The 16562-nt window shown below is 34.9% G+C and overlaps 1 protein-coding gene across 2 annotated transcripts in view; it reads left to right on the forward strand.

Moving 5' to 3' along the window:
* Positions 1 to 16562, forward strand: part of G2E3 (G2/M-phase specific E3 ubiquitin protein ligase) — a 59263-nt gene that overhangs the window by 20751 nt on the left and 21950 nt on the right. For both annotated transcript variants that reach the window (XM_073010870.1, XM_073010871.1), the window contains 5 exons: positions 4735 to 4832; positions 7355 to 7456; positions 10262 to 10386; positions 11411 to 11576; positions 15796 to 15902. In XM_073010870.1, the coding sequence (XP_072866971.1) occupies positions 4735 to 4832; positions 7355 to 7456; positions 10262 to 10386; positions 11411 to 11576; positions 15796 to 15902 (598 nt within the window). The remainder of the gene's footprint in view (positions 1 to 4734; positions 4833 to 7354; positions 7457 to 10261; positions 10387 to 11410; positions 11577 to 15795; positions 15903 to 16562) is intronic.

The following is a 16562-nucleotide window of genomic DNA, read 5'->3' on the forward strand; positions in this document are numbered from 1 at the left end:
TTAACATGAAAAGGAAAACTGGCCAGGTGCAGTGGCTCACGCCTGCAATTCCAGCACTTTAGGAGACTGAAGCGGGCAAATCACTTGAGGTCAGGAGTTCAAGACCAGCCTGGCCAATGTGACAAAACCTCATCTCCACTAAAAATACAAAAATTAGCCAGGAGGTGCATGCCTGTAATCCCACCTACTCGCTAGGCTGAGGCAGGAGAATCACTTGAACCGGGGGGGCAGAAGTTACAGTGAGCAGAGATCGCACCACTTCACTTCAGCCTAAGTGACAGAGGGAGACCCTGTCTCAAAAAAAAAAAAAAGAAAAAAAAAAGGAAAAGGAAAACTTACCTCTACATGCTCATAACAATCTTCCCAAATAGATGCAGTCCGTTTTGACCTTTGCTTTTAGTTGTTGTTTTCTTCATTTATTATAAACAGTATCTGTTTATATGATGAGGAATTTAAATGATTACACACTTCTGCCACGCTCCCTCACCCACTGTATTTTAGATCTTTTTAAATTCCCTCTAAAATTAAAATAATATTCTTACAACTCTATATCTTGACCATTACTTTTAGAGTATCTTTTGACACCACATTTTGTTGGAAAAGGAAATGTGTGCTCCTAAACCTCTTCTACTTTCTTTCCCTGCTTCTGCCTCCAGACTTCTGTCAGCTATGCTAATAGTTCTGAAACTTCGTACTTCATGGACTACCTCTATGCATTTGCCAAATGCAAATACACACCTACTATTGATACTTTTTCCTAAGATTGACTGTTTCTTTACATGAATGTATTTAAGGTAGAAACTACTTCATTATTGTAATAGAAACGAGTGTCATTTACTACACTAAATGGCAATCCTAATGATAAATATAATGAAATCAGGGCAATTTTACCAAATTTTAAACATTAAAAGCAGGAAGGTACAAATGAATATAAAAATAATCTACTTATAAATTCAAGGTAAATACTAGTTTCCATAACTGGTAAACCCTGACATCTTACTGGTTTAAAGCAACAGAAGTTTATTACTTGGTCAGGTTACAGTCCAGTATGCATGGGTTAAGGAAGATGGAGCAGTTAGGGAGTTTTTGTGGCATGCAATCATTTAGAGATGCAAGCATCCTTCGTCTTGTAGGGATGTACTTCTTAGGGATCCTGTCTTTTCTCTTCAGCTAGTGATTGTCAGCTTGTTTCATTAGCATCTTAATAAAATTTTCTGTATAAGTAAACATATATCAGAAAAGATTAGTTATTTTAATTCTAACATTGAGTTCTGTCTATATGTCATATCCTGTTAATTATTTTAATATACACTGTCTTATTTAGTCCTCACTAAGGCATAGTTTTTGAGGTAGCTACTATTATCCTCATTTTTATGATGAGGAAATGGAGTCATAAAGCACTAGTGAAATAAGCTAGTCACAGAAAGACAATACTGCATAATCTCACTTATGTGTGGAATTTGAAAAAGTCAAACTCATAGAAACAGTATAGTGTGGTTACCAGTGGTTGGGAGGATTGGGAGATGTTGGTGAAGGGATACAAAATTTTATAATAGACTGGTCGAATAAGTTCAAGAGATCTATTATACAACATGGTGACTATAGTTTGTAACAATGTATTGTATACTTGAAAATTAGTAAGAGTAGATTTTAAGTATTCTCACCACAAATAAGTGGTAAATATGTGAAGTAATGCATATGATAATTAGCTCCATTTAGCTGTTCCACAATGTGTACATATATCAAAACATCGTGCTAAACATTGTGAGTATATACAGTTTTCTAAAAAAGCATTAGTTGAGTCTTAACTCAGATCTCTGACTCTACAAGTTGTATTTGTGTGTATGTTGGGAGGGGTGGATAAAATAGACATAAAATTCACACTTTAACTATTTTGAGGTGTTCAATTTGGTGGCATTTAGAACATTTACAATATTGTGAAACCATCACCACTATCTAGTTCTAAAACATTTTAATCACCCTCAAAGGAAACCCTGTACCTATTAAGTAGTCACCCCTCATTTTCCCTGTCATCAGCCCTGGTAACCACTAGTCTGCTTTTTGTATGTCCCTGTGGATTTACTTATGTTGGATAAAGTAATCCATAAGTAAATTGAGTAATACTGTGACCCTTTGTGCTTGACTTCTTTCACTTAGCATAGTATTTCTAGGTTTATTCATGCTATAGCATGTATTACTACTTTCATCCTTTTTATTGCTGAATAATGTTCTATCATATGGGCATACCATATTTTGTTTTTCCATTTATCCATCCTTTGATGGACATTTGGCTTATTTCTACTTAGCTATTGTGAACAGTGCTGCTATGAACATTAGTTTACAAGTATTTGTGTGAATATCTGTTTTCAGTTCTTTGATATATATATCCAGAAATAGAATTACTGTGTCATATGGTAACTCTTTGTTTAAATTTTGAAGAACTGCTGGACTATTTCCCAAGGCTCTATTCCATTTTATATTTCTACTAGCAGTGTGTGATGGTTTTGATTTTTCCAGTCCTTTGTCAATACTTGTTATTTTCAGACATTTTGATTATAGCTATCCTCGTGAGTGTGAAGTGGTATCTCGTTGTGGTTATTATTTACATTTCTTTGTTGACTGCTGACCAGTGATATTAAGGATCTTTTAATGTGTTTAATGGCTCTTTGTATATCTTCTTTGGAGAAATGTCTATTCAAAGCCTTTGCCTATTTTTAAATTGGATTGTTGGTGATTTTGTTGTTGAGTTATAAGAGGTTTTTTTTTTTTAATGCATTCTGGATACTAGATCCTTAGATATGTAGTTTTCAAATATTTTCTTGCATTGTGTAGAGTGTCTTTCACACTCTTGATAGTGTCTTTTTTTTTTTTTTTTGGGACGGGGGGACAGAGTCTTGCTCTGTTGCCCAGGCTGGAGTGCAGTAGCACAATCTTAGCTCACCACTGCAACCTCCACCTCCCAGGTTCAAGCAGTTCTCCTGCCTCAGTCTCCCGAGTAGCTGGGATTACAGGCACATACCACCATGCCCAGCTAATTTTTGTATTTTTTTTTAGTAGAGACAGGGTTTCGCCATGTTAGCCAGGCTGGTCTCAAACTCCTGACTTTGTGATCTGCCGCCTGGGCCTCACACAGTGCTAGGATTACAGGCATGAGCCACTGCACCCAGACGGTAGTGTCCTTTCAGTCACAAAAATTTTAAATTTTCATGAAGTCCAATTATCATTTTTTTCTTTTGTTACCTGTGCTTTTAGTGTCATGTGAACTCTGAGAAACCATTGCCAAATCCAAAGTCACACAGATTTACCCTTATTCTTTCTGCTAAGAATTTTATTTTAGGTCCTTGACTGTTTTTGAATTAATTTGTATATATGGTGCGAGGTAGGGGTTCATCTATGTTCTTTTGCATGTAACTGGTTGTCCCAGCACTATTTGTTGAAGAGACTATTCTTTCACCATTGAATGGTCTTGGCACTCTTGTTGAAAATCATTTGACCATAGATGTATATATTTATTTCTGGACTCTTTTTCATTGATCTATATGTTTATCCTTACGTCACTACCACACTGTTTTGCTTACTGTAGTTTTGTTGTAAGTTTTTAATCTTCTCCCCTGTTTTTTGGTTAGTCTAAAGGTTTATCAATTTTGTTGATCTTTAAAAAGAACCAACTTTTTCTTTACTCCCTCTGTTGTTTTTCCATTCTCTATTTTGATTATATCTACTCTAATCTTTATTTTTTTGTTTCTTCTGCTAGCTTTGGGTTTAGTTTCTTCTTTTTTCTAGTTCTTTAAATTGTAGGTTGGTTATTGATTTGGGATTTTCTTTTTTAACGTAGGCTTGCATGAGCCTAAAAATCAGCCAGAGGTGACAGCTTAGGATTTCTTGGGTCATTTCTGAGCATGTGTACATCTCTGGGCATGCACGTGGACTTCTAGATTCTCCAGTATTATGCAGAAGGTTTTCCAAACTTTTATTCCCTCATGTACCCTCTTTTCCCAGTTTCTTCTTTCCTACGCCTTTCAGTCTGTCTGCTGCTTTCCCTGTCTGTTTCCCCTTGTCCTAGGCTACTACAGCTAGTATATTTGTTACAAATGTTTTTTGACAAACAGCAGAGGCTCTAGCCCTGAGAATGTTCTGAAGCAGGTAAAAGAAAGGCAAGCATCTGAGCTCATCCCTCAGGGAGCCATCATACAAGTCAAAACAATCACTTTTTTTTTAGAACAAGGTCCATTTTACCCCCTCTTGGACCACTAATCTGTACCAGGAACATGGGCCACCCCAAAACCACTGCCCAGCTGGGCAGTGGGGAATGGTAGGTGGGTAAGTTAAAATGTTCTCATCAAAATTAGTAGTTTGTTTCTTCATTAAGCATTCTCCTAATTTTTGTAAGTTTTTATTTAGATTGTAGAGCTTCTAAAAAGTTAATTCTAACAGTTTTTGGCAGTTTAATCAGAGTTTTGTAGTTACCCAGTCTGTCATTTTCAGTGATGTTACTTCATAAATTGCCATTTTAACCGTACACTGGAATTTATCATTAAAGATTGGTGAAGAGCATAAAGTTACATTAATGTTTCAGAAGTAGGTATTGGAAATTTTAAGTTACTGATATCAATCTTATATGATTTGCTCTCTCAGAAAGACTTTAACACAGAAATTGAGAGAAGCACCAGTTCCACAGGTTTTTTTTGAAAAATTTAAATGTATTTTTATATCTATTTACTTTTTACCTGTTAGCTTGTGTTTTCTGTCGAAAAAACGATGACTGTCCTAATAAATATGGAGAAAAGAAAACTAAGGAGAAATGGAATCTCACTGTACATTACTACTGTTTGGTGAGTATAATTTATAATTAAATTTTAGAAATTTGGTATTCTAAAGAAGATAGTAAGATTCTGACACTGATTTCTGAGAATTGGATAAGTCATTTAACTTCTCCAGATCTCATTTTGTCTATCTCTAAAAATAGACTTTTTTTTATATTGAATTCTAAGATTCTGAAGTTACTTGGTACATATAAAGACCTATCATTATTACTTATTTGTTTTTTTTTTTTCTTTCTTTCTTTCTGTTTAAGGCCTAAGTGAAAAAAGGAGAAAAGGATTAGGTCTATAAAGGGGGTATTTCTTTTACCACTTTCTTACCTCATTTGTTGCTAGTGATAAATCTGAGAAAAGACTTGTTTGAGGGTTCAGGGAGTAGAATAAAAGTATTTTATTTCACACAGAACCTGAAAAGAAACCTTTTGGCTAAAGGTAATAAATATTTTTGGAAAAGGAAACCAGTTACTTTATGCATCACTCAGAAGAAAGCAAATGAGTGATTTCATACTCAGAATTAGTCTCTCCTTTGTTTCCCCTCCCCTCCACCAATTTCTCACTTCACTGAATTCGTGCCTTAAGATATTAGTGACACGTTACTGCCTTAGCATGCCACATTACTACCTTACATTAGTACATACAGTGTTTCTTGATACTGTATCGTTATCTGCTGCTTAACAAATTACTCTGAAATTTTAGCAGATAAAACGTTTGTCATCTCACACAGTATCTGAGGGTCAGGAATTTGGCTGAGCTGGATAGTTCGGGCTCAGAGTCTCATGAGGTTATCTTTGAGATGTCAGTCAGATTACAGCTGAAGACTTTACTAGGTTGCAAGATCCATTCACCTCTGATGGCTCTTTCATGTGGCTTTTGGCCTCAATATCTCCTGACTATTGTCAGGAAACCTCAGCTCCTTACCTCCTGGGCCTCTTGGTAAATAAGGCTACTCATGGCATGGCATCTGGCTTCCCCCAAAGCAAATGATGAGAGAGAGGGACACAGTGAGAGAGAAATCAAGATGGAACCATATGACCTAGTCATCACAACCACTCACTAATGTCTCTTTTGCTTTATTCTATTGGAAACAAATCATTAAGTCTAGTAGCCCACACTCAAGGGGAATTAAGCGCCATTTCTTGAAGGAAGAACTATCAACAAATTGTGGACATATTTTGAAATCTACCACCATCCATGTTAAAATTATTTCAGTGCTTCTTTGAGAAACCACCTAAAGTATTCCTTGGTCCTCTAAGACTATAGTCTTGTGCTTCAGTACTTCATAGGTTAAATAGAGTAGTACACTGGCCTGGGAACTTACTTATAAGAGAACATGAAGTTGTCATTCCAAATATGTTTATAAGTTAGAGTCTATTACGTTTTGCAGTAAAAAGAAAATCTTTTCATTTTTATATGTTTATTTTACTTTTTTTTCAATCAGGAAAGGAAGATTATATTATTTTACTTTTTATGCAGTAGAATTAGGAGAGCTGTTTTATCTGTCTGCAGGTTATGTTTTCATAACAAATTCTTAGTGTGTGTCACTTGTTATCACTTGTTTTTCTTTACGATATACTGGTTAAAATTCTAATCACAAATCTGCTCTACAAAGTGTTTTTGAATTATGTAATGCATTTAAGTTGATCATATCAAAATTTCCCTTATGTTCTGTCTTATTCAGTGAGTGTAATACCTTAAAAAAAGGTACTGACCCCAGACTCAACTCTTTTAATATTCTATTTCATTATGAACAGAAAAGTATAGTGATGTTGCAAATGGTAATAGAATGCTAGAGTGGAAAGAGACTTAGATACAATCTAATCCAGTGTTCTTATTTTCATGTTTAAGGTTTGAGACATTAAATTACTTGCCTAGGGTTCCACAAGTTTCAGCGAAGCCTGGCTTTCAAGCCAGGATTTCTTATTCACATTCTACACGTTTTCTGACTCAGGCTTTCTTAACATATATAAACAGTGAAGCTTAAGTCAAATTTTAAAACAGTCAAACATTCATTACTGTCGCATTGGGGGGTAAGGAAAAATTGTTTAAAATTCAAACGTTTATGTTGTCTAGGGTTCAATAGGTTTTCTTTTATATAATGCCTTAATGATTCAGAATTCAACTAGATTTAGAGTTAGCCTGAATTAATCTGAATTGTCGCGATCTGTATTCACCACTCCTTTTTGTTAAGCTTAATTGTAGGTATTCTTTCTTTCTTTTTTTCTTCTTCTAACCCACCTAACCACTCTCCGCCTTCCTTCCTATCTTCTTTTCTTTTTCTTTCTTTTTCTGTTACTTCCTGGAATACTTTTAGAAACTTATTAGGATATGCAAGCTGATAATATACAATGCCTTCTGAATCAAACAATGTAAGTAAGCTCTTACTTTCACCATGAAAAATAACTCTTATAGGGAACTACTTGAAATTTGAGCCATTTTATGTCTATTTTTTTATTAGACTGAATAGTATGGATATATATTTTTAGTGCCCAACTAGTTTCTTAGAGATTATTTTCTAATTGATAATATATTCATAGTTGATGTCAAGTGGAATTTGGCAGAGAGGTAAAGAAGAAGAAGGAGTTTATGGTTTTCTAATAGAAGATATCAGAAAGGAAGTGAATAGAGCTTCTAAACTGGTAAGTAAATTATTTTATTATTAACTAAATGCCATAAATATTGCCAGTACTTGGGAAGTATTTTCTGTTGGTTTCTGTACTAGAAATTTATGACTTTGATTATATGTTTCAATGCATATTTTTGTCATTTAAATATGGTAAGTTTTAGGAGGACAGTTTATATTTTTGCCCATGAAAGAAAGCTTAATTGACCCTGGATAATACATGTGACAATACCGACTTCACTTCCTTATCTTATTCCAACATGTCCATCAGAATTGACCATCAGAATTATGATCATAACTCCACTCTGCCATTCTGCAAACCTTCAATCCTGAGTCAACCCAACCATTTACTTTTTTATTCTAATACCTCAGTTGCTGAGATTGGAATGTTGGGTTGAGTTAGAAATTACACAGCTTTGCAGACTGGCAATTCATGATCTCCATATCTCCTGCCCCTTTTCTGACATTGTGTGGTTATATTCAGTGCCCCTTTCTATTCTGTAGGATAGGCATTCTAAACTTCAACTCCTTGCTCATTCAGCTATCATTTGTGCATCTTCTGTGTATTAGCCACTATGCTATATGCAGGGAAATGTCTCCATATGGTCTGAGTAAAAATAATGAGAAAGAATGAGATTTGAAGTATAGGGAGTTCTGTTTAGAGAATGCGATACTGGAATTAATGATTTTCATGCGGGAGCATTTTGGGTGATGAGGGGTTCATTACACTGGAGGGGAAATGAAGGACACTGACACATTATAGTTGAAGAAGTCACAGAAAGATTGTCCCATAAATGCTGAAGTTGTTTAGACTTTGTTTCGACAGATGCCAAAGTCTTGAGGTGGAGGAGTGCCTAGGAAGTTAGCAGATAACAGAAAGGTAAATGTCATTAGGCTCAAAAGTCCAAATTTTTCAAAGTATGAAAATCAAGTTGGCCTATAATATTGAACAGAGAACTAAAATAATGTTCTCTTTGTCCCCTTTCCTGCGCCTGTCCATGTCCCACCCTGTGTCAAGTCTGGAAATTAAGGAGATTGGAAAAATAAACAGCTTTATTCAAGAAGGTCTACAAGGGAAGCACATAGAAACATTTATTATTTTAGTTGAGGCAAAGAAGTGGAGGCAGTTATTTTTGAAGATATCGAGAAGATAGGAGAGTTAATGGTAAAAAGAGAGGTTCTAGGGCACAAGGAAAAACCTTGGGAGAAAGGTTAGCATGAATCTAAGGACTATGCGAGATATTAAATGTGAGATATTAGTATCAATTCCTAAACTTCCTGGTGATAGTGAGCTTGTGGTGAAAGGTGGTCTCTAAAGGTCCCTTATGGTTTGGAACTACAGATTGAATATCCCTTATCCAAAATGCTTAGAACCAGAATTTTAGATTGAAATTTTACATTTGAATTTTTTTTTCAGATTTAGGAATATTTGCTTACCAGTTGAGCACCTCTAATCTGAAAATCCAAAACCCAAAATGCTCCAATGAGCATTTCCTTTGAGCATCATGTTGGCACTCAAAAAGTTTTCAATTTTGAAGCATTTTGGATTTTTGAATTAGGGATATTCAACCTGTCCTTATTTTCTTAAAACACCTGAATCCTCTCTATGTATATTGTGAACCCTTAAAAAGAAGAGTCCCATTTGTGAACTCAAACTAGAATTCCTTGTTGTCAGTTCATTGGGAGAGTTTCAGATTGGCCAAGTATTCTCCAGTGACCTAGGTGGTGCTCAAAGGGGTCAGCAGTAACTCTGTAATCCCTGAATCAGTGAGCATTTTAATTGCAATCTTAAGGGTTCCAAAGTGTTTTAGGTACTGTTCTGTATTTTGCTAGTGATTGATTCATTTAATAACTTTTCCATTTATATACCACTGTTACATTTCAGTTAGTGACACTGGTAGTATATTCATTTCCTAGGGCTGCCATAGCAAATTGGCTGCTTAAAACAAGTTTATTCTCTCACCATTCCGGAGGCCAGAATTCTAAATCCAAGTGTCAAAAGGGTTGGTTCCTTCTAGAGGCACTGAGGGAGAATTAATTCCATGCTTCTCCCCTAGCTTCGCATGGCTACTGGCAATCTTTGGAGTACCTTGGCTTGTGACAGCATAACTCCAGTCTATTTCTGTGTTCACAGACCTTTCTCTGTATATGCCTGTGTCTTAAATCTCCCTCTCCTTTCTCTTGTAAAGACATCAGTTATTTGATTTAAGGACTACCCTAAATCCAGGATGATCTCATCTCAAGATCCTTAACTTAATTACATCTGCAAAGACCCTGTTTCCAAATAAGTTCACATTCACAGTTACTGGGAGTCAGGACCTGAGCATAACTTTTTGGAGACCACTCTAAATCCGCTATAGGTGTCTTAACACTTTTTCATTTGTTCAGAATAGAGTGATCTTAGCCATTTTTTTACAAATTGGTTTATAATATTTTCCTATTCTTGATGAGTATTGCCTAATTTATGTGCTTTCTCTTGAGATTTCAATGAGATGTTTATGTATATAGCTTTTATGTTTGTAAACCCTTCAATTTAAAATATTTTAGTAGGAAGGAAAAGGGACTTCTCTGTCTTATCCACATGTTAGGCAAGAGATGTTTTCTTTATCGAAATTGTTATAGGAGTGAATCTTTGTTGTCTTTAGATTGTTTCTGGGTAAAACAGTTTTTTCAGGAAATTTATTTAACATACCATTATCACAGCTGTTACTTGAAGAAATAATTTTCAGATTCCCCACAAGGAGTATTTATTTATGTCTTGATCATATTATAGTACTCAGATTTTTTATGTTGTGACCGCTGTTTTCACATATTCTTCTAGAAATGCTGTGTTTGCAAGAAAAATGGTGCTTCAATTGGATGTGTTGCACCTCGATGTAAACGAAGTTATCATTTCCCATGTGGACTTCAGAGAGAATGTATTTTCCAGTTTACTGGCAATTTTGCGTGAGTTATTTATCTGCTAAATATGAAAGTTCAATGTTAAAGAATAGTGGAAAATACATATCCCAATGATACAATACTAGTATACATTTTCTGTTTAGAGCATCAGAGTTTAGATATAACATTATATATTACCCTCGTACCCACCCTTATGGGGTCACTCCTGTGCGCCAAGTATTGAGAATTACCATGTCTAGGATGGACCTAATGATTAGTATTCATCTTCAAATTTCAGCTTTTGGATATAACATGAACTTGTTAATTTATCCATAATTCAGTGAAAATCTCCACCTTTACATAATTCTAGATTTCTGTGTCACTCTTTAGAATTATTGTCGACTTACTCTTCACAGGGCTGTATGCATTTCTCACTGAGTAAATCAAAGGCATGTAAATTTGATTGAGTCCACAAAATAAATATTATGCCCTAGGATATCCTGAAAATATTTACTTCCTGAGTACAACTTCAAACATCAAGATTTTGTAAATTTTGACATTTGGTATCATAAGTATTCTATTTCTTTTAGTATTTGGATTTTTGACCTATTTAATGGATTGTTACCATGTAAGAAAACTACAGTTTAGAAAACACAAATGGAGATAAAGTGAATTGGGAATAGGTTATTAATTGCATTTTATGTGTTATATGACTAAACTATTTTTTAGGCATAAGTTCCTGCCTCCTTTAATTTTATACGATTTTGAGCATAACAGTATGTACCCAGTAGTTGAGTACAATAATGTGTATACTGCGTTGCTGGCAATATTACATAGGATTCTCAACATAATAATTAGTTTCTGAAATTCTGTATAAGTAAGTCTCACTACAGAAAAGTTCAGATTTTGAAGGTTCAGCTCTCTCCTTGGTCATAGATTGTGAGACTTAATTTTTAAGTCTTCAGTCTGTTGTGGGTGAATTATGAGATGGAGACGAATGAATTTTATTTTATATATGTAAATTACAGTGTTTTCCAAGTTTTGCTTTCAGTTCATGAAATTTTTTTTTTTTAATAATTTGCATTTTTAGGTCATTTTGTTGGAACCATCGACCTGTTCAAATAATTACATCTAATAATTATAGAGAGTCCTTACCTTGCACCATTTGCTTGGAATTTATTGAGCCTATTCCAAGTTATAACATATTACGAAGTCCTTGTTGTAAGAACGCTTGGTTTCATAGAGACTGTTTACAGGTAAGATACATGTTTTGTAAGCTTTCTCTGATTGATATAAAATTATGGCTTGCTGATTTAAATTTTAAATTAGAAAGAATTGACGTGTGTATTAGCTCTTATCACTTGTTTTAAAACAACTTTAAAGCACTTAATTAGAAGCACATTTTATATACAAAATTCACCCTATTTAGGTATGCAATTAAGATTCAAAAAATACTTTAGATGAAACTTTTTAGTGTATATTTATACTTACAGAATTTTGTTGTTTTTAACCCAAGGATTCTGTTTGATTTCACAATGAATAAACTAGATTTTAATTCCTAAGTTTCATTTACATATTTAAGCTGGAAAACCAGGATATTTGAAATGATAAGAAGCTTGATAGCAAGTTAAGATATTTAAACATTAGTCAGCTTTTCTTCTCTTTGGTAAACACTTTACCATAACTTCTTAACAGGGAGTTAATTACTGTCAATTAATTAAAAATATTGGTTCTTTGAGAGTCATCTTATGTATCAAACCTTATTACTACTTTTCAAGTAAATAGAATATGATAAAACACACAACATTAGACAATTTAATATTTTTTGATTCTGAAAATACTTGAAAACTTTAAAAAGATTCCAGTTATTAGTAACATCAAATATGTAATATGTACATGTGAAAGTGCCAGCTGATAAGCTTAAGTTTACTACTGTTTCTTAAATTTTATTATTATTTAGTAAAATGAAAGATTATTATTACTAATTGTCCACAGACATATTTTTAACAGTTAAAAGATGTAGACTGGGCATGGTGGCTCACACCTGTAATCCCAGCACTTTGGAAGCCCGAGGTGGGTGGATCACGAGGTCAGGAGATCAAGACCATCCTGCCTAACACGGTGAAACCCCGTCTGTACTAAAAATACAACAACAACAAAAAAAAATTAGCTGAGCGTGGTGGGGGGCTCCAGCTACTAGGGAGGCTGAGGCAGGGGAATGGCATGAACCTGGGAGGTGGAGCTTGCAGTGAGCCAAGTTTGCGCCATTGCACTCCAGCCTGGGCCACAGAAGGAGACTCTGTCTCAAAAACAAAAAAAGATGTAAATTCTCTTATTTCAATAAAATCTTAAAAATACTAACAGTACTAAAAGTAGTAAAGTTTGATATCTTTTTTTTTTTTTGTGGTATGCACCTTGAACTTTTATACTTAGGACTATTCAGTTAAAAGTGCAGGATGAAGGCCTGGCACAGTGGCTCAAGCCTGTAATCCCAGCATTCTGAGAGGCCGAGGAGGGCGAATCACCTGAGGTCAGGAGTTCGAGACCAGCATGGCCAACATGGTGAAACCCTATCTCTACTAAAAATACAAAAAAAATTAGCTGGGTTTGGTGGTGCACACCAGTGATCCCATTTACTCGGGAGGCTGAGGCGGGAGAATCGCTTGAACCCAGGAGTTAGAGGTTGCAGTGTGCCGAGATAGCACCACTGCACTCCAGTCCGGGCGACAGAGCAAGATTCTATCTTTAAAGAAAAAAAAAATGCAAGATGAAGCCTGTTTTGTTGGGGAAATATTAGAAATTCGTTTAATACTTGCAAAGAGGTGTTTATAAAAGGATCCTAGAGAGTGCAGTTAATAAACAACATTGTGAAGTGTTATCCTTACCTATTCATATTATATGAGAATCTTTAAAAAGTAATTTGTTTTAATTAAGGGTTTGTATTTGGATGAATATAATTGCTGCCAAATGTGTCGTCTTGTTAATTTTGTAGCAGTATGTTATTTTTCATAAGATTTTTCTCATTTATATGTTAATAATTAAGCAAAGAAAGGTTCTCAAACTTGACCTAATATCGTTAAGGCCTTTTGTGAACATTCTGAAAATACCGAGTTTTAATTTTGTCGTTAAAAATGTAGAAATAATATTACTAACAAAAAAGACTAGGTCTACTTTATGCAAATATAACTGAAGATCACAGCCACATGGACACCTGTCTACAATTAATATCACTAAGCAATTATTACTATACTTGATTAGAGCATACTAAGGATGGGGCTAATTCTGGAGTCACTCTCTCTAAAGGAGTTCCAATAACTTTTGTACTCTGGTATTGTTCTTAATTGAAATAGCACATGGAGTCTTATCCAATCTAGATAGCTGTATGTGGTTAAACAAATGTTATTATTTCTAACCACTACAAATGCTATACATTGGGATTTTGGGAGAAGAGACTAGAGATTGATATCAAAGAAATTGGTAAAAACTTTCCACTCTCATGTCTAGAGAATTATCACTGTTCAGCTTGGATTTTCCCATCGTTGCTCTAGTCTTGTTGGTATCTTCCATGTGTCTTATCCTGTTTTTTCCCCTCTCTACCAGATACTTCCCTTTTATCGTATACCATATTTAGTTAAAGATCTTGGCATCTGTCTGCAATTGCTCAAATATCCTTTAGATTCAGAGATTTCAATAACCTGTTGTTTCCCTTCCATATATGGGTGGGTGTGTGTGTGTATGTCACTTGCTAATTGTCTGAACCTGGAATCCTCTTTATTAGCTTCTCTCTTCACCATCCATAAATCATTTTCCAAGTGTAATCAAGCCTACTTAGTATATTCTGTGTATCCTTTTTATTGTAATTCTACTCTCACTGCTTTAATTTCAGACACTGTTTTTGGTAGACCACTAGTTGGTCTTTCTCTGGGGCCTTATTGCCTATTAATTTATTCTTCACACTGCTGGCTTTAACTTACCTACCTAGCCTCTACTTAGTTCAGTTTGGCAAGAATGTAATCCTTAAATATATTATTAATTGTACTTTCCTAATTGCACATTCTCTCTCTTGCTGGGGAAACTTCATATGTATTATTCCCCATCCTTGGAATGTCTTTTGTCCTATTTTCCTGGCAAACCTCTATTCCTTTTTCTAAACTTAGCTTGTACTTTACTAACCCTCTGACGTATTTATCAGTGTAGACTTAGATACTCCTTCCTGTTTCTTTCATGTGTATACTTAAAATGCACGCATACTTTTACACAATATTGTAGTTTTATACCTGTATACCTACTCACTAGAATTCCTTGAAGTTGAATCTGTCTTGTTGTATTTTTGGTACATAATACCAAAAAGTTTCCAATTTTGAAGCATTTTAGATTTTTGGATTAGGGATATTCAACCTGTCCTTATTTTCTTAAAACACCTGAATCCTCTCTATGTATATTGTGAACCCTTGAAAAGAAGAGTCCCATTTGTGAACTCAAACTAGAATTCCTTGTTGTCAGTTCATTGGGAGAGTTTCATATTGGCCAAGTATTCTCCAGTGACCTAGGTGGTGCTCAAAGGGGTCAGCAGTAACTCTGTAATCCCTCAATCAGTGAGCATTTTAATTGCAATCTTAAGGGTTCCAAAGTGTTTTAGGTACTGTTCTGTATTTTGCTAGTGACTGATTCATTTAATAATTTTTCCATTTATATACCACTGTTACATTTCAGTTAGTGGCACTGGTAGTATATTCATTTCCTAGGGCTGCCATAGCAAATTGGCTGCTTAAAACAAGTTTATTCTCTCACCATTCTGGAGGCCAGAATTCTAAATCCAAGTGTCAAAAGGGTTGGTTCCTTCTAGAGGCATGGTGTTCGGCATCTATAAAGCAGGAGTTAACTATCTGTTAATTAAATGCATGCTACTAGTTTTTACTGGGGACTGGCTACTCTTTCCAGTAGGCTTACAGTTTCCTGTTTCCTTCTGAGTACCCTCTGTCTGGTGCTTCTGTATCTATATTTGCTATAGCAATGAGGATAGGTTTTTCTATACTTCTCTCGTTTTGGGAAGAAAGCTCTCTTAGAGATTGAGTTAAAAACAGAACCAGTGATGATTTTTATGTCACATTTAAACGCCATTTCTAGATGAAGTAACTCAGGAGTTTCATTTTTTTTCTCACATTTTAGAGGACAACACAATATTTAGTAACATTACACAACAAGTAAAATGACATTACACAATAAGATTGAAAAAATATATGGGTGACGTAAAGCTAAGTATTAATTAGCTTTTTTTTAACCATTGGGGGAAAAAAGAATTCTAGATTTTAGCAGTGGGATAACTTAGTTTATAAGGACAAAGTTTGAGAACCCACTGGCATAGAAAATGTTTTCATAATATATTGTTAAAAGTAGCACATGTTCTGTTACATAATACATCACCTGATAACAGACTTAAATCATTAACAGTAGACTTTCTATTTTCCACTGTAGGTTCAAGCAATAAATGCGGGAGTGTTTTTCTTTAGGTGTACAATATGCAATAATAGTGACATCTTTCAGAAAGAGATGTTGAGAATGGGAATTCATATTCCTGAAAAGTGAGTAACATTTAGCCTTATGATAAAAAGAGATATTTTAAATGTAGGATTTAATAGCAATGGAAATGATCACCTATGTCTGATTCAGTGAGCATGGACAGGTAGCCATTTCAAATGGTGAAATGCAAAACCTCCTCCCCCAGATGGCCAGTTCTTGGAAAGCAAGGACTGTGTCATAAATGTCTCATTCATTGATTTATAATCTCTTTATAAGTAGCTCAGCTATGTCTAATTGTAATTCATTGACTTTGTACACAATTATAAGAGACTTCAAAATGATATGTATAAATTGAGAGAATCTAGAGATGTGATTTAAAATATGTAAGAATTTTCTTAATACTTAAGCATGAAGAATCCAGAAATAATGATAGTGAACTTAAAAATCGGAAGTGAAATATTTGGAAAAATGTGTTGTAAAAAATTTATTGTTAACTTTTCTTTTTTTTTTTTTGGAGACGGAGTCTGGCTCTGTCGCCCAGGCTGGAGTGCAGTGGCCGGATCTCAGCTCACTGCAAGCTCCGCCTCCCGGGTTTACGCCATTCTCCTGCCTCAGCCTCCCGAGTAGCTGGGACTACAGGCGCCGCCACCACGCCTGGCTAGTTTTTTGTATTTTTTAGTAGAGATGGGGTTTCACCGTGTTAGCCAGGATGGTCTCGATCT

The sequence above is a fragment of the Chlorocebus sabaeus genome, chromosome 24 (genome assembly GCF_047675955.1).
Source record: "Chlorocebus sabaeus isolate Y175 chromosome 24, mChlSab1.0.hap1, whole genome shotgun sequence".
Taxonomy (NCBI): Eukaryota; Metazoa; Chordata; class Mammalia; order Primates; family Cercopithecidae; genus Chlorocebus; species Chlorocebus sabaeus.